Source organism: Salvelinus namaycush, chromosome 1 (assembly GCF_016432855.1).
Source record: "Salvelinus namaycush isolate Seneca chromosome 1, SaNama_1.0, whole genome shotgun sequence".
Classification (NCBI taxonomy): Eukaryota; Metazoa; Chordata; class Actinopteri; order Salmoniformes; family Salmonidae; genus Salvelinus; species Salvelinus namaycush.
The window spans coordinates 5,733,356-5,759,020 of NC_052307.1; the positions used below are offsets into that span (position 1 = coordinate 5,733,356).

A 25,665-nucleotide genomic window follows, 5' to 3' on the forward strand; every position below is an offset into this window, starting at 1 on the left:
AATGATACTGTCCCCACTACAACAACACCATACTTACAGTATTAATGATACTGTCCCCACTACAACAACAAAATACTTACAGTATTAATGATACTGTCCCCACCGCAACAACAAAATACTTACAGTATTAATGATACTGTCCCCACTACAACAACAAAATACTTACAGTATTAATGATACTGTCCCCACCGCAACAACAAAATACTTACAGTATTAATGATACTGTCCCCACTACAACAACACCATACTTACAGTATTAATGATACTGTCCCCACTACAACAACAAAATACTTACAGTATTAATGATACTGTCCCCACTACAACAACAAAATACTTACAGTATTAATGATACTGTCCCCACTACAACAACAAAATACTTACAGTATTAATGATACTGTCCCCACTACAACAACAAAATACTTACAGTATTAATGATACTGTCCCCACTACAACAACAAAATACTTACAGTATTAATGATACTGTCCCCACTGCAACAACAACATACTTACAGTATTAATGATACTGTCCCCACTACAACAACAAAATACTTACAGTATTAATGATACTGTCCCCACTACAACAACACCATACTTACAGTATTAATGATACTGTCCCCACTACAACAACAAAATACTTACAGTATTAATGATACTGTCCCCACTACAACAACAAAATACTTACAGTATTAATGATACTGTCCCCACTACAACAACACCATACTTACAGTATTAATGATACTGTCCCCACTGCAACAACAAAATACTTACAGTATTAATGATACTGTCCCCACTGCAACAACAAAATACTTACAGTATTAATGATACTGTCCCCACTGCAACAACAACATACTTACAGTATTAATGATACTGTCCCCACTAAAACAACAAAATACTTACAGTATTAATGATACTGTCCCCACCGCAACAACAAAATACTTAAAGTATTAATGATACTGTCCCCACTGCAACAACAACATACTTAAAGTATTAATGATACTGTCCCCACTGCAACAACAAAATACTTACAGTATTAATGATACTGTCCCCACTACAACAACAAAATACTTACATTATTAATGATACTGTCCCCACTACAACAACAAAATACTTACAGTATTAATGATACTGTCCCCACCGCAACAACAAAATACTTACAGTATTAATGATACTGTCCCCACCGCAACAACAAAATACTTAAAGTATTAATGATACTGTCCCCACTGCAACAACAAAATACTTACAGTATTAATGATACTGTCCCCACTACAACAACACCATACTTACAGTATTAATGATACTGTCCCCACTACAACAACACCATACTTACAGTATTAATGATACTGTCCCCACTACAACAACACCATACTTACAGTATTAATGATACTGTCCCCACTACAACAACAAAATACTTACAGTATTAATGATACTGTCCCCACTACAACAACAAAATACTTACAGTATTAATGATACTGTCCCCACCGCAACAACAAAATACTTAAAGTATTAATGATACTGTCCCCACTGCAACAACAACATACTTACAGTATTAATGATACTGTCCCCACTGCAACAACAACATACTTACAGTATTAATGATACTGTCCCCACTGCAACAACAACATACTTACAGTATTAATGATACTGTCCCCACTGCAACAACAACATACTTACAGTATTAATGATACTGTCCCCACTACAACAACACCATACTTACAGTATTAATGATACTGTCCCCACTACAACAACAAAATACTTACAGTATTAATGATACTGTCCCCACTACAACAACACCATACTTACAGTATTAATGATACTGTCCCCACTACAACAACACCATACTTACAGTATTAATGATACTGTCCCCACTACAACAACACCATACTTACAGTATTAATGATACTGTCCCCACTACAACAACACCATACTTACAGTATTAATGATACTGTCCCCACTACAACAACAAAATACTTACAGTATTAATGATACTGTCCCCACTACAACAACACCATACTTACAGTATTAATGATACTGTCCCCACTACAACAACACCATACTTACAGTATTAATGATACTGTCCCCACTACAACAACAAAATACTTACAGTATTAATGATACTGTCCCCACCGCAACAACAAAATACTTACAGTATTAATGATACTGTCCCCACTACAACAACACCATACTTACAGTATTAATGATACTGTCCCCACTACAACAACAAAATACTTACAGTATTAATGATACTGTCCCCACTACAACAACAAAATACTTACAGTATTAATGATACTGTCCCCACTGCAACAACAACATACTTACAGTATTAATGATACTGTCCCCACTGCAACAACAAAATACTTACAGTATTAATGATACTGTCCCCACCGCAACAACAAAATACTTACAGTATTAATGATACTGTCCCCACTACAACAACAAAATACTTACAGTATTAATGATACTGTCCCCACCGCAACAACAAAATACTTACAGTATTAATGATACTGTCCCCACTACAACAACAAAATACTTACAGTATTAATGATACTGTCCCCACTGCAACAACAAAATACTTACAGTATTAATGATACTGTCCCCACTGCAACAACAAAATACTTACAGTATTAATGATACTGTCCCCACTACAACAACAAAATACTTACAGTATTAATGATACTGTCCCCACTGCAACAACAAAATACTTACAGTATTAATGATACTGTCCCCACCGCAACAACAAAATACTTACAGTATTAATGATACTGTCCCCACCGCAACAACAAAATACTTACAGTATTAATGATACTGTCCCCACTACAACAACAAAATACTTACAGTATTAATGATACTGTCCCCACTACAACAACAAAATACTTACAGTATTAATGATACTGTCCCCACCGCAACAACAAAATACTTACAGTATTAATGATACTGTCCCCACTGCAACAACACCATACTTACAGTATTAATGATACTGTCCCCACTACAACAACAAAATACTTACAGTATTAATGATACTGTCCCCACCGCAACAACAAAATACTTACAGTATTAATGATACTGTCCCCACTACAACAACAAAATACTTACAGTATTAATGATACTGTCCCCACTGCAACAACAAAATACTTACAGTATTAATGATACTGTCCCCACTACAACAACAAAATACTTAAAGTGACACTCCAGTCTCCTTCTCACCTCATTTAACACCTGATTTACTTAATAAAAAGCACATCTCAACAGGTGGTCCAGGTTAGTCATGACATAGTACAAGTGGGAGGGGCCTTTCCTCTTTGGTTCTCTAATGCTCCTCTCTTGTTCCTAGAGCAAGGGGGAGACCGATGACATCACAAATCCCCGTCAGACCACAAAGACAAGGGAGGTTTTCCAATTCTTCACAAAGAAGGGCTCCTATTGGTAGATGGGTAAAAAAAATAGTGCAGTTACTACAAAATACTATTTTTTTATGCTTTTTAAAATTTCACCTTTATTTAACCAGGTAGGCCAGTTGAGAACAAGTTCTCATTTACAACTGTGACCTGGCCAAGATAAAGCAAAGCAGTGCGACACAAACAACAACACAGAGTTACACATGGAATAAACAAACATACAGTCAATAACACAATAGAAGAAGTCTATATACAGTGTGTACAAATGAGGTAGTAAATGACAGAGTGAAAAGAAGGAAGCTATTCCAAAACATGCATCCTGTTTGCAATAAGGCACTAAATTAAAACTTGAAAAAAATATGGCAAAGAAATAAACTTCAAACTAAACTGAATACAAAGCGTTATGTTTGGGGCAAATCCAACACAACACATCACTGAGTACCACTCTTCATATTTTTAAGCTTGGTGGTGGCTGCATCGTGTTATGCGAGTTGTTTTAGGATGAGAAGAAATGGAACAGACCTAAGCACAGGTAAAATCCTAGAGGAAAACCTGGTTCAGTCTGCTGTCCAACAGACACTGGGAGACGAATTCACCTTTCAGCAGGACAATAACCTAAAACACAAGGCCAAATATACACTGGAGTTGCTTTCCAAGACGACATTGAATGTTTCTGAGCGGCCGAGTTACAGTTATGACTTGAAAATGGCTGTCTAGCAATGATCAATAACCAATTTGACAGAGCTTGAGGAATAAAAAATAAATAATGTGCAAATATTGTACAATCCAGGTGTGGAAAGCTCTTAGAGACTCACCCAGAAAGGTGATTCTAACATGTATTGACTCAGGGTTGTGAATACTTATGTAAATTAGATATTTCTGTATTTCATTTTCAATAAATTTGCAAACATTTCTAAAAACGTGTTTTCACTTTGTCATTATCGGGTATTGTGAATAGTTATGTAAATTCAGGCTGTAACACAACAAAACGTGGAATAAGTCAAGGGGTGTGAATACTTTCTGAAGGCACTGTACATCACTGTCTGAGACGCTCGCTCTCTCTCTCTGTCTCTCTGTCTCTCTCTCTGTCTCTCTCTCTGTCTGTCTCTCTCTCTGTCTGTCTCTCTCTCTGTGTCTGTCTCTCTCTCTGTGTCTGTCTCTCTCTCTGTCTGTCTGTCTGTCTGTCTGTCTGTCTGTCTGTCTGTCTGTCTGTCTGTCTGTCTGTCTGTCTGTCTGTCTGTCTGTCTGTCTGTCTGTCTGTCTGTCTGTCTGTCTGTCTGTCTGTCTGTCTGTCTGTCTGTCTGTCTCTCTCTCTCTCTCTGCCTCTCTCTGTCTCTCTCTCTCTCTCTCTCTCTCTCTCTCTGTCTCTCTCTCTCTCTCTCTCTCTGGAAGAGGTCAGACAGGCATTGTTCATGTCGTTGACAAAACAGAAATGCAATTTGGGGGAGGAGCTAGATAGAATTTACCCATCTGATATAGCGATCAAAATAATGTTCTCACTTAGAAAATACACTCAAACTTCATTGTCTCATTTGCCCTTAATTGTCTGATGTAAACCGGGGAGGGAGATCTGAGAAGGAAATACTCAATTGTCTGATGTAAACCGGGGAGTGAGATCTGAGAGGGAAAGATTAGAGTGATAAAAAACAACATATTAAGGCGTGAGCACGATCGTTGTCTCCAGAGCTTTCCACCGTTTCCCATAGTGACTGAGGGGAGAATGGAAGATCGGGGGAAGGAGTTAGGGCCTGGGGACTGTGTAGCTTGTGTGACCTCACTCAGAGGGGCAAGAGGCATACACCTGTGTTACACACACACAAGTAACATGTAACTACACACACCCCATGTACTGGGTTCAGGTGGTCTTCATCTGTATTCTTCATTCATCTGTTTGAAATCTTCTTCTCTTGGGATGTCCTAAACTATAACACTAACCTCACTCCATGGGCTAGTTTACATCCAGTGTGTGTGTTTGTGTGTGTGTTATGTTTTTATGTGATTCATCCCCATGTGTCCTGGTGAAGACCACACAGTGCTCAACACTGAGTCAGTCTAATCTCTCTTAACACATTAGGCACTGCCTAAAACGGTGTCAGTCCAATCTCTCTTAACACATTAGGCACTGCCTAAAACGGTGTCAGTCCAACCTCTCTTAACACATTAGGCACTGCCTAAAACGGTGTCAGTCCAATCTCTCTTAACACATTAGGCACTGCCTAAAACGGTGTCAGTCCAACCTCTCTTAACACATTAGGCACTGCCTAAAACGGTGTCAGTCCAACCTCTCTTAACACATTAGGCACTGCCTAAAATGGTGTCAGTCTAATCTCTCTTAACACATTAGGCACTGCCTAAAACGGTGTCAGTCCAACCTCTCTTAACACATTAGGCACTGCCTAAAACGGTGTCAGTCCAACCTCTCTTAACACATTAGGCACTGCCTAAAATGGTGTCAGTCTAATCTCTCTTAACACATTAGGCACTGCCTAAAACGGTGTCAGTCCAACCTCTCTTAACACATTAGGCACTGCCTAAAACGGTGTCAGTCCAACCTCTCTTAACACATTAGGCACTGCCTAAAACGGTGTCAGTCCAACCTCTCTTAACACATTAGGCACTGCCTAAAATGGTGTCAGTCTAATCTCTCTTAACACATTAGGCACTGCCTAAAACGGTGTCAGTCCAACCTCTCTTAACACATTAGGCACTGCCTAAAACGGTGTCAGTCCAACCTCTCTTAACACATTAGGCACTGCCTAAAACGGTGTCAGTCCAACCTCTCTTAACACATTAGGCACTGCCTAAAACGGTGTCAGTCCAACCTCTCTTAACACATTAGGCTGGTCACCCTCTCAGATTTCTACGCAGGATATATATTTCAACTATGCTGTGATGTTTAACATACAATTTGAATCTATCTAATCGAAAAAAATTCACAGATTGCAAGTTGAAGATAGATACTTTTACTAAGAGTATTAATATATTATTAATTGACTGACCAGGTCTCTCCAGATCTCCTAACAGTACTATTTCTAGGGTCAATAGATTAATGTTATTCTTTTTCAGCCATTCCTGAACCTGAGACCAGAAAAAAGCTCCCGGAGGGCAACACCAGAACAAATGGTCTATTGATTCTGTATCATCACAACAAAATCTGCAGAGCTGCAATGACTGTGCCCCAAATATTTAAAATGTTGTTGGTGGCAAGAATTCTGTACAATAATTTTAGATGAAAAGCACAAAGTCTTGTACATCAACTCATACACCCTGTACCATGGAATCAGTACATCAAAAATCTCTTCCCAACTATTTTACAATCTGTATGGTACAGCTGTCAACATCCTGGTCCTCAAATGAAACTGGTATACTTTCCTATTTATGCTGTTTTTTATTCCTCTGCCAGTTTTGATCCTTTATATTGGGCAGACAGACCATTTGGGACCTCCTTCCTCTGCCACCTGCCTCCTCCATTTTTGGAGTAATGCTGGAATCAATTGGCTGTAATCTTGGATTGAGCAGACCTTCCCGTACAATTCTGACAAATCCATAAAATACATAACTCTACCATTCCAATTTACAATATCATTTAAAAACAAAATACACCTTTCAAACATATTTTCCATAAATACAGGTCTTTTATCAACCTGTATATTTGAGTTCAGCCATCATATTTGTTTTAACATGTGGTTCTGTCTCCTCAGGGGGATGACATTTAAATTGTAGCCAGCTCTGCAACGCTTGAAAATCAGAGAGATACGGTGAAAAAGGTTCCATTTTCAATTAATCAAAAATGAGACATGGCAATCTGCACAAAGACAAAAACACTGCTCAGAGTAGGTTTTAGGATGTTAAGATCTGCACAAAGACAAAAAGGAAATTTTTAAGCTTTTCTTATTAATCTACTGGAGAACCATGTAAGGTTCAAGTAAAACTGTTGAATGAGTGACGCTTTTAGAGAGAGGTTTAGTGCTTTTATATTTAATCATCTCAACCCACCCAATTCATATTGATTATATAGATAGGCACATTGTATCCTATTATTTCAGTCTGAGTCATCATCTAATCATCTAATCAGAGCTCTTTACAGAGCTGCTGACTACGCTGACTGACAAAATCACTATTTTAGTAGTTCTTAAAGTAAATAGGTTATACTTTTATGACTGCTGAATACCAACTGTCAATCACTTAGATCATGTATTTTCAGGTAGAGATACCACAAAGAAACGTATCTCTATGTATCCCCTCTTGATTGCTCATTCTTACCCTAACCCTAACCCTTACCTTAACCTTAACCCTAACCTTAACCCTTACCTTAACCCTAACCCTTACCCTAACCCTTACCTTAACCTTAACCCTAACCCTTACCTTAACCCTAACCCTAACCCTTACCTTACCTTAACCCTAACCCTTACCTTAACCTTAACCCTAACCCTAACCCTTACCTTAACCTTAACCCTAACCTTAACCCTTACCTTAACCCGTACCCTAACCTTAACCCTAACCCTTACCCCACCCTAACCCTAACCCTTACCTTAACCTTAACCCTAACCCTAACCTTAACCCGTACCCTAACCTTAACCCTAACCCTAACCTTAACCCTTACCTTAACCCTTACCTTAACCCTAACCCTTACCCTTAACCCTTACCTTAACCCTTACCTTAACCCTTACCTTAACCCTAACCCTACCACTTACCCCTACCCTAACCTTAACCCTTACCTTAACCCTAACCCTTACCTTAACCCTTACCTTTACCCTACCCTTACCCTTACCCTAACCTTAACCCTAACCCTTACCTTTACCCTTACCCTAACTAACCACAACACTCTCCAGCTGGTGGTCGGCACCATATTCCCTGTACAGTGCACTACTTTAAAACAGGGCTCATAGGGGAATAGGACGTCATTTCAGAATCACACTAGGCACGGAGCACCTCATTGCCTGCATGCATTATTGAAAGTTTATGTAATGTCAAAAACAGCTCATTCTGCAAAAGTCAACAAACAAACAATCATTCTACGACAGAGTGGTAGCAGAGTATTTTGTTTAAGAAAATGTAAAGAGATCAATAATTCATTATTAGCAAATAAAAACGTTGGTCAATATTGTAGGTAGAGGTTTATATTAGGAGCATCATAACATATTTTCTTGTCAATTTAAATAGAGACTATTAGGTTAACATTTCACTCTTCTTAAAGCAGATGCAGTCTATGGTGAAGCAACCGTGCTCTTTACAAATCAAGCTGCAGTGTTCCATGTTTGAATGACAGCCGCTTGCCCCTTCTCTATTTCAAATGGTGCAGGGTTTTGGCAAACTGGCCGGCTGCGCTGAGTGTAACATGGAGCCCTTAGACTTACATTCATGAATGAAAATTGAACACTCGTTAAGAAATTGCACGTTACATGTTTGACCATGTTTTTCCAACCACGTATTCGGCATGCAGCTTGACACCGCTCATTACCCCCCTCTTTAAACAATTGTTACTTTAATCATGTGCATTGCCTGTATCTAAATATGCTAAACCAATCCAAATGTATTCATGATCTTAATTCAAGAATGACATAAATGTTACATTGATTTACATAAGCCATTCAGACCGAAATAAACACGTTATGGCTGACTAACCCATTTGTAATATTCATGAAACATAAAAAAGGTTTAAGTGAAAATGTACACAGGATTATGTTTTTCAGGTCATTAAAAGGCTCATGTCGAACAATGTATATAAACCTCTATAGTTACTTAACAGCTCTTGATTTGGGATGAATTCTTAACATGATTTGTAAAAGACACCAAACCCTTTAAAAATATGAAACATCTCTTATATGTCATCTATCAGACGGTTTTTATCCAAAGCGACTTACAACAGTTAGGATGTACATTTTCACATCGGTGGCCCCAGCGGGAATCGAACCTGCAACCCTGATGTTGCTGTCACCATGCTCTACCATGCGATTCACACAGGACCATTTCACGGCTAGTTGACGATTATCTCTGTGTGCTCTACCTCCTGTAGGAAAACCAGTCGGGAAAAAGATTACGACCATATAAGGCGGCGTGTCCTAAATGGCCTCCTACGCACTATGTAACATACTACTCCAGTCTGTCATCCCTGCCGGAGGAAAATTGCATTTTTATGACTGCACATTATTACTCACTTTATCAAGCACCAGGATTTAGAGCAGGGATGGGCAACTGGCGGCCTGCGTAACCCCCCCCCCCCCCAGATCAATTTCCAAAAACTGGGCCAAAAATGTTGTTTCTATATATTTGTATTCTTAGGAACTCATTTGGGGTCTCAACTTCCTGTTGAGGGTTAGAATAGTAGAATACAAAAAGGTGCGATTTCGAAATGTGGCTGTGCATCAGCAGTCTCTCTTGTTATGTCAGTCACTGACAGTCACTCAATTAGTTATGTCAGTCACTGACAGTCACTCAATTAGCCATGTCAGCTAACTGCAACAATTTCTCTACACCCCATTACAAATGTGTAGAATTGCAGAAAATGTACTTTAAAAACGTACATTTTCCTCCAGACATCTACTTGTTTGTAAAGAAAAACTGATCAATCAGGCAGATATGTCTTTGTGAAGAACGCATGAATGAAGCCACGTACAAGGCTGTCCTGGAACAAAACTTGCTTCCTTCTGCTCTGACAATGTTCCCCAACACGGAGGATTGGTTTTTCCAGCAGGATAATGCTCCATGCCACACAGCCAGGTCAATCGAGGTGTGGATGGAGCCCAATGTCCAGACCTGAACCCCATTGAAAACCTCTGGAATGTGATCAAGAGGAAGATGGATTGTCACAAGCCATCAAACAAAGCTGAGCTGCTTCAATCACCCAACATCAGTGTGAAAGACTGGTGGAGAGCATGCCAAGACGCATTAAAGCTGTGATTTAAAATCAGGGTTATTCCACCAAATATTGATTCCTGAACTCTTCCTAAGTTAAAACATTCGTATTGTGTTGTTTAAAAATGAATATAAAGTTATTTTCTTTGCATTATTTGAGGTCTGACAACACTGCATCTTTTTTGTTATTTTGACCAGTTGTCATTTTCTTCAAATAAATGCTCTAAATGACAATATTTTTATTCGGAATTTGAGAGAAATGTTGTCAGTAGTTTATAGGATAAAACAAAAATGTTATTTTACCCAAACACATACCTATAAATTAGAGGTTAATATATACATCTGGAAAAAACTAAGAGACCAAATTACCAGTTCCTCTGGATTTACTATTTATAGGTATGTGTTTGGGTAAAAAATAAATAATGACTACTGACAACATTTATCTCAAATTCCAAATAAAAAAATTGTTATATTAATCTCTCATCTATATATTAACCTAATCTACATATTTTTTATTTATTTTTATTTATTTTTAAAAAAAAATTTTGGGGTGGATCAGCTTAATATTGCGGAAAGAATGTTGCTTCCAATGTAATTGTCTGCATCATTTCCAATCCCCCATATTTTTTTGGGTAAATATATATATCCATACACGCATGCATACATATATACATATATACATACACATACCTATATAGACATACATACTTTTTTAAAGAATATACCTTTATTATTATTCCCCGCAACCCTACCACCGCTCCCCCAATTGGAGTAAACTAATAAACACTTCTGCTTTTACCTTCAATTTATACATCTTATACCTATTTTACAGACACAGACTACTTTATAATAGTTCTCTCTTGTTTGTTCTTAGTCCTTCCTCTATTTCTGTTGTCCATCCAATTTTATTTCCACTTGTAACTGTGCTATTTCACAAAAGCTCCGCACCTATACACATTTCACAGATCCCGTATGCCCTACATTGTTTATCTTGTTATTAGTCCCACCCTTCAGTTCCACTCAACCCTTCCCATCTATCTTCCAACATCATCCATTTCGGATTTTTATTTGCCATATATTTTTCAACTGTGCTGTGATGCTTCACAAAAGATTTGAACCTTCCTATTCTCATAGCTTCTACAGATTGTAAATTAAAAATAAACATTTTTGCTAAAATAATTATTATATTATTGATTGATTGACTATGGCTTTTCAAATCCCCCAGTATTGCTATCTGTAGCGTTAGTTCTAGGCAAATGTTGCAATTCTTCAGCCATTCCTGGACCTGTGACCAAAAACGAGCTACATATGGACAATACCAAAATAAATGATCTAATGACTCTGCCTCCTCACAACAGAATCTGCAGAGCTGGGAAGATTGTATACCCCATATATATAACATTCTATTAGTTGCAAGAATTTTGTACAGTAATTTAAATTGAAAAATTCGAAGTTTTGAATCCGGCGTTGTTTTGCGTATCAATTCATAAACCATGTGCCATGGAATGGGTACATCGAAAATCTCTTCCCAACTATTTTGTAATTTATATGGCACAGCTGTCAGTTTTTTGGTCCTTAAATGAAATTGGTATATGTTTTTATTTATCACACTTTTCTTTAACCATTTATGTTCTTTAATACAGGGCCGACATACAAGTTCCTTACTTTTTTCCCCTTCTACTTGCCTCTTCCATTTTTGTGGTAATGCTGCAATTAATTGGTTGTAATTTTGGGTAGAGCAGACATTTCCATATGTCTGTGTTAGCTGCATGTGTGACATAACTCCACCAGTCCTATTTATGATATCATTCACAAAAATTATTCCTTTTTTAAACATTTCTTCGATAAATACAGTTTTTTTATCAATTACTATATTTGAATTTAACCACAATATTTGTTGTACTATTTGTTCCGTCCTTTCAGGTGGATTAAACTGAAATTGCAACCAACTTTCTAAGGCTTGTTTAAAAAATAAGGATATTTTGGAGATTATTTCCTTTTCAAACAACCGAAAGTGAGCAGGTGCAATCTGAATAAAGGGAAAAAGGCCCTTCTTGAACATAGGATGAGACATTCGTACCAATTTACTAGAGAACCAGTTTGGATTTAAGTATAACTTTTGTATGACTGATGCCTTTAGTGAGAGGTCTAATGCTTTAATATTTAATAATTTCTGCCCTCCGAATTCATATTCGTTATATAAATAGGCCCTTTTAATTTTATCTGGCTTGCCGTTCCAAATAAAATGGAATATTTTTTGTTCATATAATTTAAAAAGCAGGTCACTAGGTGTAGGCAAAACCATAAGCAAATAGGTAAACTGTGATATGACTAAAGAGTTAATCAGGGTGATTTTTCCACAAATAGACAAGTATTTTCCTTTCCATGGTAGCAAGATCTTATCTATTTTTGCTAACTTTCTATAAAAATTTATTGGAGTGAGATCATTTCTTTCTTTTGGGATTTTTATACCGAGTATGTCCACATCTCCGTCAGACCATTTAATTGGTAAACTACATGGCAATATAAAATGTGTATTTTTTAGTGATCCAATACGTAATATGGTACATTTATCATAATTTGGTTTTAATCCAGAGAGGATAGCAAAGGTATCTAGATCCTCTATGAGGCCGTGGAGAGACTCTAGTTGTGGTTTTAAAAGAAAACATGAATCATCAGCGTACAATGACACCTTAGTTTTTAAGCCACGGATTTCTAATCCATTAATATTAATGTTTGATCTAATTTTAACAGCTAACATTTCGATGGCAATAATAAATAGATATGCCGATAGTGGACAACCTTGTTTTACTCCTCTAGATAGTTTAAAACTTTCTGAGATGTAGCCATTATTTACTATTTTACACCTAGGGTTACTATACATAATTTTAACCCATTTTATAAGAGATTCCCCAAAATTGAAATATTCTAGGCATTTATATATAAACTCCAGTCGTACTTTATCAAAAGCCTTTTCAAAATCAGCTATGAAAACCAGACCTGGTGTCCCCGATATTTCATAGTGTTCTATTGTTTCCAGTACTTGCCTTATATTATCTCCAATGTATCGTCCATGTAAAAAACCTGTCTGATTAGGATGAATAATATCTGACAAAACTTTTTTTATTCTATGAGCCAAGCATTTTGCTAGGATTTTTGCATCACAACACTGAAGTGTAAGAGGTCTCCAATTTTTTAATTGGACTGGATCTTTATATATACCACTTGGGTCCTGTTTCAGTAATAACGATATCAGACCTTCTTGTTGCGTGTCTGATAATCTACCATTTATATAGGAGTGGTTAAAACAAGCTAATAATGGTCCTTTGAGTATATCAAAAAAAGTTTTGTATACTTCCACTGGTATGCCATCCAGCCCTGGAGTTTTCCCATCCTTAAAGGCCCCAATTGCATCAAGCAGTTCCTCCTCTGTAATTTGGCCTTCACATGAGTCTTTCTGTACAGATGTTAATTTTACATTATTAATAGGAAAAAAATCCATACAATTAGTTTCAGTTAGTGGAGATGGAGGAGCCTGAAACGAAAACATATTCTTAAAGTACTTTACTTCCTCTTTCAAAATATCATTTGGTGAATCATGCGTGACTCCATCATTTGTAACAAGTTTTAATACATTTTTTTTGGTAGCATTTCTATATTGAAGATTGAAAAAGAATTTGGTGCATTTTTCCCCATATTCCATCCAGTTCGCTTTATTTTTATAATATATTACACTGGATCTTTCTTGAATAAGTTCCTCCATTTCTTTTTGTTTTTCCTCTAACTTATTCTGTGCCTCTATGGTACTGTTTTTATTGCTATCTAACTGTACTGTTAGTCCTTCAATTTCCTTTGTTAATATGGACTCTTTTGATCTAAATTCCCTTTGTTTTATAGATGAGTACTGAATTGCATGGCCTCTAAAGGCACACTTAAAAGTGTCCCATACAATAAGGGGATCTGCTGTACCTATGTTATGTCTGAAAAAGTCAGTTATAAAATCTTCTGTCCTAGTTCTAAACAATTTATCATCTAGTAGACTTTGATTAAATTTCCAATATCCTCGCCCACGTGGAAATTCTGTAAGAGAAATATATATGCCAATTATGTGATGATCCGACCGCATTCTGTCCCCTATCAACACTTTTTTAACTTTTGGTGCCAGAGAGAATGGTATAAGAAAGTAGTCAATACGACTAGCTTGATTCAGCCTCCGCCATGTATATCTCACTAAATCAGGGTATTTAAGTCTCCATATATCCACTAATTCCAATATATCCATGACATTCATGATTTCCTTAAGTGCCTGAGGGTGATAGTTTGTAGTGTGATTTCCTTTCCGGTCTATAGAGGTATTTAAGACCGTATTAAAATCTCCCACTATAATAATAGAGTCTAGTGTTGCTTGTAGAGTTGATAAATTCTTATATATATTTTCAAAGAAGCTTGGATCATCATTATTCGGACCGTATAGGTTAACAAGCCATATTTGTTTATTGTCCAATAACATATTTAAAATAATCCATCTACCTTGAGGATCTGTTTGGACAATTTGCACATTTGGATCAAAATTATTGTTAATTAAAACCATCACCCCTTTTGAATTTCTTTGCCCATGGGAGAAATATATTTTGCCCCCCCAGTTCTTTTTCCACAAAACTTCATCTAAAACTGTTGAATGGGTTTCCTGTAAACAATAGATATTATAATCCTTCTCTTTTAGCCAGGTAAATACTGATCGTCTTTTCTTATTATCTGCTAAGCCATTACAATTGTAACTGGCTATACTTATTTCACCACTTACCATAATGAGACACACCTTTCATTCTTTTAATCAGAATATATTTTTGTAAACGTACTATTAAAAAGTAACATAATGATTGAGTGTCTATATAGTTGTACCATGATATTTGCATTTCTACTAAGTAAACCTCCAATTGGTCCCTACTATTCCACCCGCTAAAAGGCCTCATCTCGAGATGGCTTGTCATCCCAATGCCCGGTAGACCACCCTCGACCCCCTGTATCCCATAGCCCTGAACCGACTGGGATCCATTCTTTGAAAAGAGCATACAGTGCCATTTACCGAATTGAAGAAGATCAATTACCATATGCATTTCCATTGCCCTCACCTCGATTTGTATTATATATATCTGTGGATCATCCTCTATTGTCCCTAACATCTTTTACTTCTTCCTTCGCAACAGTTGTGGGATACACACATACACCCACACACACTCAGCCCTTACCCCCACACAACCATAAGCTCACTTTCTCAACAATTGCACCATCCCAGAGCCCAACTCAAGATGGGTCATGATTTACAAATGCACTTGCAGTTGCAGCTGCATGAGAAGGCCTGCAAGACCGCACAAAAAATTAGCAAAAATTGAGAGATTTATTTACCATTGTCATATCCTAGATAATGGAGGTCAAATGTACACCTTATTCCTGAAACACCCACAATACGGCCACCCGTCATGACCATGTCCCCACGCATCTCCATGCAGTCCGACTTTGATTTTGTGCCGCCAGGGCCACAATAATATACCCCCTCTCTGAATGTCCGAGTGTGACCCCCTCCCCATGGGTTACTGCAGCTAGTGTTGCCAGCACTGCCACTGCCTGGGTGGGGGCACCCCACCGGAATCCCCACCGGCTAGGTACAAGGTCGTCATGGTTCTCATTAGCAGCTTTGAGAATTTCCTTGTATATTATGCTCTCCCTTTATGGGGCTTTGGCTTTGCAGGACCAACCCTGCCAAGCAGGCTCAGAATCTTGAGGGGGCAGTGCTGCTCTTGGTCTCTGACCTCATTTTAGCTGCATACAGACCGCTTACAGCGGGCACATATAACAGTTAGGGACTTCTCCTTAGTATCTGGGTCATTCAGGTGGGTGTCTAGGGTATAGTGCCATGGACCGTACCATTAAAATAGGATAATAAATAATTAGATATAATTTATAAAAAAATAAATAAAAAATGTAGTTCTCCATGATAGGACAATAAATAAATAAGACGTATAATTCATTATAAAAGTATATCCATCATCTTAACAACATTGAAAGCCCTCTCATACCCGGCTCACAGCAATACATTGGCTCTGGGATATGCAACCATTTCATTACTCACTCACTCAACTTTCCAAACATAACAAATAAAATAAAAAATAAACACAAACCATACCATCCACACATACTGTGCCTTCTGTTTACTTAGTTTTTATCTTCACTATGTTGAATTAGTGCTTGTGTGTTCAATTAGTTATATGTGAAGATTTATAGAAAAGCTATATTTTTTATTGTATTGTTACAATCAGTAACCGGGCTTGAATTGTGTTTATTTCCCTCGTCTATGAGAACTTTGTAATTTTTAAAATAACCATGGAGTAGTCTTTGTGTCTCTGAACAACTGGTTATCAATATATAGTTTATCAACGACGAGAGCTACTCGTTTCGCTTTTAATCTATTTTCTTTGAAAATTGGATACAGAACTTTGCGCCGTTCTGCAATTTCCTTCGGAAACTGATCATTCATGCCAATTTTGGTCCCAGCAAGTCTTTTACCCAGGCTTTTAACCATTATTTTATCTTTAAATGAAGCAAATTTGGCAACGATTGGGCGTTCGTACCTCTGCCCTCTCTGTCCGAAGCCGTGAACGCGTTCAAGTTGGATTTTGTCGATAACTTCGCGTGGAATCTGAAGCGCTGTAAGGAGGAACTCTCTAACTATAGATTCAGGAACTTCTCCTTCTTTTTCTTGGATACCTGTAAGTACCAAATTCTCTCTCATGGATCTAGTTTGTATGTCCAGTAAGGTTTCTTTCAGAACGGTGTTCTCCTTTTTAATTCCATTCATTTCGGTTTCAATCTTATTGACTGTCCCTTTTAGCGCGTGTGTTTGCTTCTCCAATGTCGCAGCTTTTTCATCACTCATCTCTAGGCTTGCCTTCAACTCTTTTATATCCTTACTAACTAATTCAAGTATACCCAGTTTGTCATTTATTGATTTTAACAGATCGGTTTCGACCTTTACCATTCCCGGTGGTGAGAATATTAAATCATCAGTGTCTGTAGAAGAGTCACGTTTTCGTTTTGTAATCGGTTCCCCTGTCTTACTCTCCGTCATGTTTGGTTGTTGCCTGTTTTCGTAATATTTGTCGATAAATGTCTCTAGTTTTAGGATTTGTTTTGTGTTATTGTCCAGATTGAAGGTTATCACTCACCAGATTAAGTAGTGCTAATATTTTAGTCTAATTTAGCAGATATTTCGAATATTATGTTTTATCTTGAGGTGCTCTACATAAATCCCTTCAGTCCGCCATTACCCTTACGTTACCTTTACGTCATACTTAGTTGCAGTAGTTGGCGCACCTCTCCTATCTCTGACTGTTCTAGGTCTACATCTGTTCCTAATCTACATATTAACCTCATCTATATATTAATATCTCATCTATATATTAACCTCATCTACATATTCACCTAATCTATATAATAACCTCATCTATATATTAATCTCTTATCTACATATTCACATAATCTACATATTAACCTCATCTATATATTAACCTCATCTACATATGAACCTCTCATCCATTAAGCCATCCATCATGGCTGTAAAAAATACTAGCTCATCCAGCTCCCAGTCTTATCCACGGCCGTGAGCCACATTGACTATTCCAAGACAACATCCAAGGCATATTATGCCTAAAGTGGTCATAATGCAATACCACAGAGAGATCTGGGGACATAGACTACATTGTCTATGACTGGGGATGCTGAAACAGCGCTTGTGTTTAACCGTTCAGTGTGGCCTCGTAAAAACAAATACCACACAGACACAACAATATCTATATTTTCAGCCATATATTCACGTATGAAACATTGGATCTGATCATAAGACGGCCACTAATAATGTAAAGCAGTCCAACGGCAGTTATTATCCATTCTGTAAAACTCTTCTTCTCTGTGCCGTTTAATTATCTGTATCGGACCAGACCATAACTCCACATTACAGCCGTCTGTCATCACGGTAACCTCAGGGCCAGTATTCAGGAAGTGTCTCTGAGTAGGAATGCTGATCTAGGATCAGGTACCACCATGTCCATGTATTCTTATTCATTATGAGCTAAGAGACTAAACGGAGATGCTTTATGTAGACAGGTGGATCTAAACCTCTCATTCTCTAACGCCCCACACCCACACTAGCCATACTGAGGAAAAAAACTAAGCGTTGCTTACGAGACAGAAAATATGAGTCACATTTAATTGTGTTTCACAACTTATAATGATGAAAAACACAGAACCAGCAGGAGTTCATTTTAGTCTGTATGTCTCTTACAGCAAATCAATATGGTCATTTTTTGGGACGGTGGAAGATGGAGATATCTCACACACCTTGTACATGAAAATATTCAGCTCCCATCGAATGTACCATGTCTAAAAACAAAAGGGTTTGCAAACAAAACATCTAACCAAGCGTATGTGCACTCATGTATTCAGACCAGAGCATTTGAGCAGAGTTGAGCAGTCGGAAATCCCGCTCATCCTCTAAGTTTCCTTTCCAACCGGTCATCCTCTAAGTTTCCATTCCAACCGCTCATCCTCTACGTTTCCATTCCAACCGGTCATCCTCTACGTTTCCTTTCCAACCGCTCATCCTCTACGTTTCCATTCCAACCGCTCATCCTCTACGTTTCCATTCCAACCGCTCATCCTCTACGTTTCCATTCCAACCGGTCATCCTCTACGTTTCCTTTCCAACCGCTCATCCTCTACGTTTCCATTCCAACCGGTCATCCTCTACGTTTCCATTCCAACCGCTCATCCTCTACGTTTCCATTCCAACCGGTCATCCTCTACGTTTCCTTTCCAACCGCTCATCCTCTACGTTTCCATTCCAACCGCTCATCCTCTACGTTTCCATTCCAACCGGTCATCCTCTACGTTTCCATTCCAACCGGTCATCCTCTACGTTTCCATTCCAACCGGTCATCCTCTACGTTTCCATTCCAACCGCTCATCCTCTACGTTTCCATTCCAACCGCTCATCCTCTACATTTCCATTCCAACCGCTCATCCTCTACGTTTCCATTCCAACCGCTCATCCTCTACGTTTCCATTCCAACCGGTCATCCTCTACGTTTCCATTCCAACCGCTCATCCTCTACGTTTCCATTCCAACCGCTCATCCTCTACGTTTCCATTCCAACCGGTCATCCTCTACGTTTCCATTCCAACCGCTCATCCTCTACATTTCCATTCCAACCGGTCATCCTCTACGTTTCCATTCCAACCGCTCATCCTCTACGTTTCCATTCCAACCGGTCATCCTCTACGTTTCCATTCCAACTGCTCATCCTCTACGTTTCCATTCCAACCGCTCATCCTCTACATTTCCATTCCAACCGGTCATCCTCCACGTTTCCATTCCAACCGGTCATCCTCTACGTTTCCATTCCAACCGGTCATCCTCTAAGTTTCCTTTCCAACCGCTCATCCTCTACGTTTCCATTCCAACCGGTCATCCTCTACGTTTCCTTTCCAACCGCTCATCCTCTACGTTTCCATTCCAACCGCTCATCCTCTACGTTTCCATTCCAACCGGTCATCCTCTACGTTTCCATTCCAACTGCTCATCCTCTACGTTTCCATTCCAACCGCTCATCCTCTACGTTTCCATTCCAACCGGTCATCCTCTACGTTTCCATTCCAACTGCTCATCCTCTACGTTTCCATTCCAACCGCTCATCCTCTACATTTCCATTCCAACCGGTCATCCTCCACGTTTCCATTCCAACCGGTCATCCTCCACGTTTCCATTCCAACCGGTCATCCTCTACGTTTCCATTCCAACCGGTCATCCTCTAAGTTTCCTTTCCAACCGCTCATCCTCTACATTTGCATTCCAACCGCTCATCCTCCACGTTTCCATTCCAACCGGTCATCCTCTACGTTTCCATTCCAACCGGTCATCCTCTAAGTTTCCTTTCTAACCGCTCATCCTCCACGTTTCCATTCCAACCGGTCATCCTCTAAGTTTCCTTTCCAACCGCTCCACACTCACAGGGGGAAAAAACTGCAGTTCCAAATTCGCACAATTCATTAAAATCACAGTTTAACCAACATCCATCTATTTTCGTGACTACCTGGACCTACCATTTGGTTTAGAAGTATTGAAACCAAACCATATGATTTGAATGAAAAGTATTTGAATAAACAACATGAAAAGATGAATGTAAGAAGCGCACATTTTTTCAAATAGGCTACATGTCATATTAAACAGCATATAAACACTGTAAATAGGTCAGGAGCCAGACAGGGAGACTAAGAAGGAACAGAAATGAATTATTTAGCCAATATTATTATTAGCCTATTATTGAAATCATTTCAAGGCTATAGCCTACAAAGAAATAGATTGTGAAAGCATTTGCAAGTGTGACACACTAGGCTGCCATAAACATTTAGCGCTCAGCATTTAAACAACATTTAGTTGTATTCAATTATTATAGTCTATAAATTGCGCATAAAGGCTGTGACTTACTTAGAATTAAATAAATATGATATGACAAATGCCTTATTAGGCCTTTGAATTCACTTTTAGAAGCATGAGTTTGGCCAGAGTCCGTGGCTTCAGGCTCACGCGATGGTGCTTGGAGAGAAGGACAGCAGCGGAAAATACCCTCTCTGCGCTTACAGAGCCACTGGTGATGCTCAACACCCTTCGGGCAAACTCTTGCCAGTCTTGTCAGGGATGCAGAGTTGTTTTTGTATTTTTCTATACGTAGGCCTAAAGGATTTTAGGCAAAATAACCCAATCAAAACAGAAAGATCCTTGAAAGAGGTAGTATGTCATCAGGCCTATTGGGCCAACATCAATGATGGTCTACTGTATAGATAATAGAACCAAAATGAACCAAACTTTTAAGAGGTCAGATTTTTTGTTTATAAATACTTTGCTACAATGACACACTTAGTTATCTACCCACCTCATTCCTTTCTGTTAGGATGTAGTAAGTAGTAAGTACACAATCATGTCTTTCAGATTCCACAATGATTCTTTAGTTGTGGACACTACATCATCATATTATTAAGTCACCTTGATTTTGCACCTGAGTATTTGATCAGTTTCTTTATGAAAATATTTCGCGAACTCCATGTTAGTAGCTAAAGCAAGTCGCTATAGCAGCACACAAGTAGACTACAAATGCATGCTGGGCCCGGGCATACCCTGAGTTTGTTAAATGAAGTGAGCGCTACTGGAGCGGAAATAGAGCGGGCGAGAAGGACAACGCTCCAGCCAGCGCTCAGCTCCACTCAGACAAGCCAGCACTAACACAATGGAGATATTGACAAAATGCTGTCTGAATACCTACTAAAATGTGTTGTGCAACTCCCCTGTTAGCTATGTAGCATTTATACGTCTGAATGGTCTACGCAATATCATCATCATCCAGGAGGCATTTATGGTTTTCTTGAATCTAGCAACTATACCGGCCTCCTTCAGTCAAACCCTGGGCACCAACCAACCACCCAAGTCGTCCAATTAACTAGAAACCAAACAGAAGAAAACTAGCTGAAACGGGGAGGGAACTCCCTGAATTTGTCCAATAAGAAACTAAAGCTTAGCCCAGGGTTAACAAATGCTTGTGTGAACTAATGTAGCCCCAGGCCAGTCTAGCCTGGGACTTAGAACAATGCAGCGTAGAAAGGCCTACGGAGGAACAAGAGGAACTGGAGATGACCACTCAGAGTTTACACACTGAGGAACTAGTGGAACGGAAGTTGCCAGGTATATATGCAACAACAGCAGGGAATCTCAAATCTCTCCTCCACACCAGTCCGAGTTCTTCTTCTGCCTACAAAATCTGCCATGGGGCTTTCTGGTTCTCCTCTAGGGTTGACTCCCCACCTCCTCTCTGCTAAAGCCTAACCCACTACCCTTACTATCCTGGCCCCGCACCTTCTCCCTCCCTTCTAACTGGTCCTCCTTCCTCATCCTCCTCTCTTCTCTCTCCATCCTTCTCCCACGTCCTCCTCCCACGTCATCCTCCCACGTCCTCCTCCCTCGTCTTCCTGCCTCATCCTCCTCCCTTCGCCTTCCACCCTTCTTGAGAGCCGGTGAAAGACTCGACGTTCGCCATACGACCTGGCATACAAATCTATGTTCCACCCTCTTCATTTTGTAACTATTATGAAACTAGTTGCAACGGGCTATTGGCAACAACTGAATCGGAGGAAACATTAAAGTGCCAAAAACAATTTTCTCCAGCATATAAAACCCCCAAGTATGAGGACTGAGCAATTACCGGCCGGCCTGACAGATTTAGTATGACACTGGGGTCATACATTTCCAGTGCAGCTTGTCAGCAGAGGAGAGGGTGGGAGGAGGAGGGAGGGGTCGCTCACTCTAGGCTTTAGCCAACAGCGAACAGGCCTGCATAAATCCAGAGCAATCCACAGCAACCCTCCACCCCAGTCCGCCAATTAGACGTCTCCCAGCACAGGCCCCCGCCACCTTAAACCCAACTCCCTCACTCTCCATACTCACCTGTGAGGCGAGGTTAAGGTTCAGCGCTACACTATGAGCTACCAGAAGCCTGTTGCCCTGATCCTGACCTTCGACCCTGTGCTGTCCCCGTGGGGCCGACGTTTTAAAATAAAACTAGTAGTTTTATGTAGCCAGTGCCTGTAATACTCTACATTTTAATTTGTAAACTTTTTTAAATTGAACCTTTATTTAAGTAAGCAAGTCAGTTAAGAACAAATTCTTATTTACAATGACGGCATACCCCGGCCAAACGCTGGGCCAATTGTGCGCTGCCCTATGGGACTCCCAATCATGGCTGATTGTGATACAGCCTAGAATCAAACCAAGGTCTGTAGTAACGCCTCTAGCACTGAGATGCAGTGCCTTAGACCGCTGCACGACTCAGGAGCCCGAGTGGACAATCTGCAAACATAACATCTAGTGATCAAGACTAAATACCTGTGTGCACAGTAGGTCTGTCCAGTAATTAGTTGATAAGACGGCAGGGATAACGTAATTAGTCCTAACATTAGGAGTAAATAACAGTATTATATTGTCGGGTGATTTTATCATAGTGTTTTGAAAAGGCTCCTACCTTTCCCCTGTAGAGCTGGCCTTCCTCTGGCAGAACACGGACAAGGAGGGACTTCCGGGTAGCGTTTCCTGTTTGATCTCCCAGGCGGAATCCACGTTGCTGGGCTTGACTGACACAAAGTTGACTCCTTGTCTGAACAGGGCTCTGGAGATGGGAAGCATGAACATGGTTAAGGCCAATAATACAGCACAGTAGACAGGCTCTGGAGACACACACACACACACACACACACACACACACACACACACACACACACACGTGCATTCGTTAGCACACTTCTTTTTAATAAATCAATGGCAGTCATTTGCCAACAGCTTTTGTGACAGCTTGCAATCGTGTTGACATCATTCAAACCCTTACGCATAGCAAAGATAATTTGAGAACATTTCATTTCTCTGATTGGTATGTAATGTGATCCTTCATGGAGAATGTGTCTGTCTGTCTGTCTGTCTGTCTGTCTGTCTGTCTGTCTGTCTGCCTGCCTGTCTGCAGGACATGTATTAGTGTGTCGGGGTGAAGGATGTCTCCTTCCTCCCGTACTGTATCTAAGTGTTTTTCTCTGTGTTAGTGTTTATTGATGTGCCCAGAATCCCGCCCTCTCCCCTCCTTCTCCCCCTCCCAAGTTTCCTTTAATACTGCCTCAGCTGACTCCGCTATTCATCACCTTGACAAGATACTCTGGGAGTTTATTAAACGAGCAAGTTATTAGAAGGTGCCAATGACCTTGGCAAGAGCACCGACGGAAAAAATAAGAAACTTCCTCTCAAAAGAAACCCACAACCCCTTATGTTGTCTCTCTCTTTTCTTGTGTCTTGCCAGAGACTGCTGTTGCGAATGTGTCACGCTTTTCTTGCTGTTTGTCGAGAACAAGAAAGGTCCTTTGGGTTTGGGAGATCCCGCGCTCGACTCGAAAAAGCACTTTTCCTTCAGAACTCCTCTAAACAGTTTGGAAAATACTTTATTTTAAGGACAAAATTGTTCCCAGTGGCTGTGGGACAGAAGAAAAAAAACAACCACAGTCCCAAAACCATTCTTTCATAATTTAAGACCATTGTTAAGTAAAACCAATCCCCCATGTCTCTCCTTTTTGAGTGCTGTTTCACCTATTTTATTCTACTTCTCATGTCCCTTTATAACAATTTACTTCGAAGGACCTTACAGTAAAACATAGTCTGTAAAAAAAAAAAATTGAGACTGAAAGCAACAAAATAAATCTATAAAGAGTAAATTATGTACTAGAACTGAACTGGGGAGGGGGGTAATAAAAATGTAATCCAGTCTGGCTATATTCTGAAAGCATTGGTCTTTTCCAACATCTTTTCATGACAAGGTTGCTAATAAAAGCCAGACAGTCAATCATGTGGTCACCCACAAGATAAAACAACGTATACTGAAAGACGTGTATGTTTTCACAACTACAGTGTGTGAAACGGTAAAATCAACTCTCTGTTATAGATCATAGGCTACATACAGATGTAATGTATTACGCCAAACAGTACATGCCTCATTACTGTAACGACAGAACACTCTTCACCTCGCTCCCAATTACTGTCCCAACTGAATGCAGACATTCTCCCCTACTGTTCTGACTGAATGCAGACATTCTCCCCTACTGTTCTGAATGCAGACATTCTCCCCTACTGTTCTGACTGAATGCAGACATTCTCCCCTACTGTTCTGACTGAATGCAGACATTCTCCCCTACTGGTCTGACTGAATGCAGACATTCTCCCCTACTGTTCTGACTGAATGCAGACATTCTCCCCTACTGTTCTGACTGAATGCAGACATTCTCCCCTACTGGTCTGACTGAATGCAGACATTCTCCTCTACTGTTCTGACTGAATGCAGACATTCTCCCCTACTGTTCTGAATGCAGACATTCTCCCCTACTGTTCTGACTGAATGCAGACATTCTCCCCTACTGTTCTGAATGCAGACATTCTCCCCTACTGTTCTGAATGCAGACATTCTCCCCTACTGTTCTGACTGACTGCAGACATTCTCCCCTACTGTTCTGACTGAATGCAGACATTCTCCCCTACTGTTCTGAATGCAGACATTCTCCCCTACTGTTCTGAATGCAGACATTCTCCCCTACTGTTCTGAATGCAGACATTCTCCCCTACTGTTCTGACTGAATGCAGACATTCTCCCCTACTGTTCTGACTGAATGCAGACATTCTCCCCTACTGTTCTGAATGCAGACATTCTCCCCTACTGTTCTGACTGAATGCAGACATTCTCCCCTACTGTTCTGACTGAATGCAGACATTCTCCAATACTGGTCTGACTGA

General features: G+C 39.6%; 1 protein-coding gene across 1 annotated transcript in view; it reads right to left on the bottom strand.

The window, feature by feature from the left end:
- Positions 1-25,665, bottom strand: part of si:dkey-215k6.1 (transmembrane protein 132C) — a 287,339-nt gene that overhangs the window by 189,065 nt on the left and 72,609 nt on the right. The window contains exon 2 of the mRNA XM_039000757.1: positions 23,369-23,512. Coding sequence (XP_038856685.1) covers positions 23,369-23,512 — 144 coding nt within the window. The remainder of the gene's footprint in view (positions 1-23,368; positions 23,513-25,665) is intronic.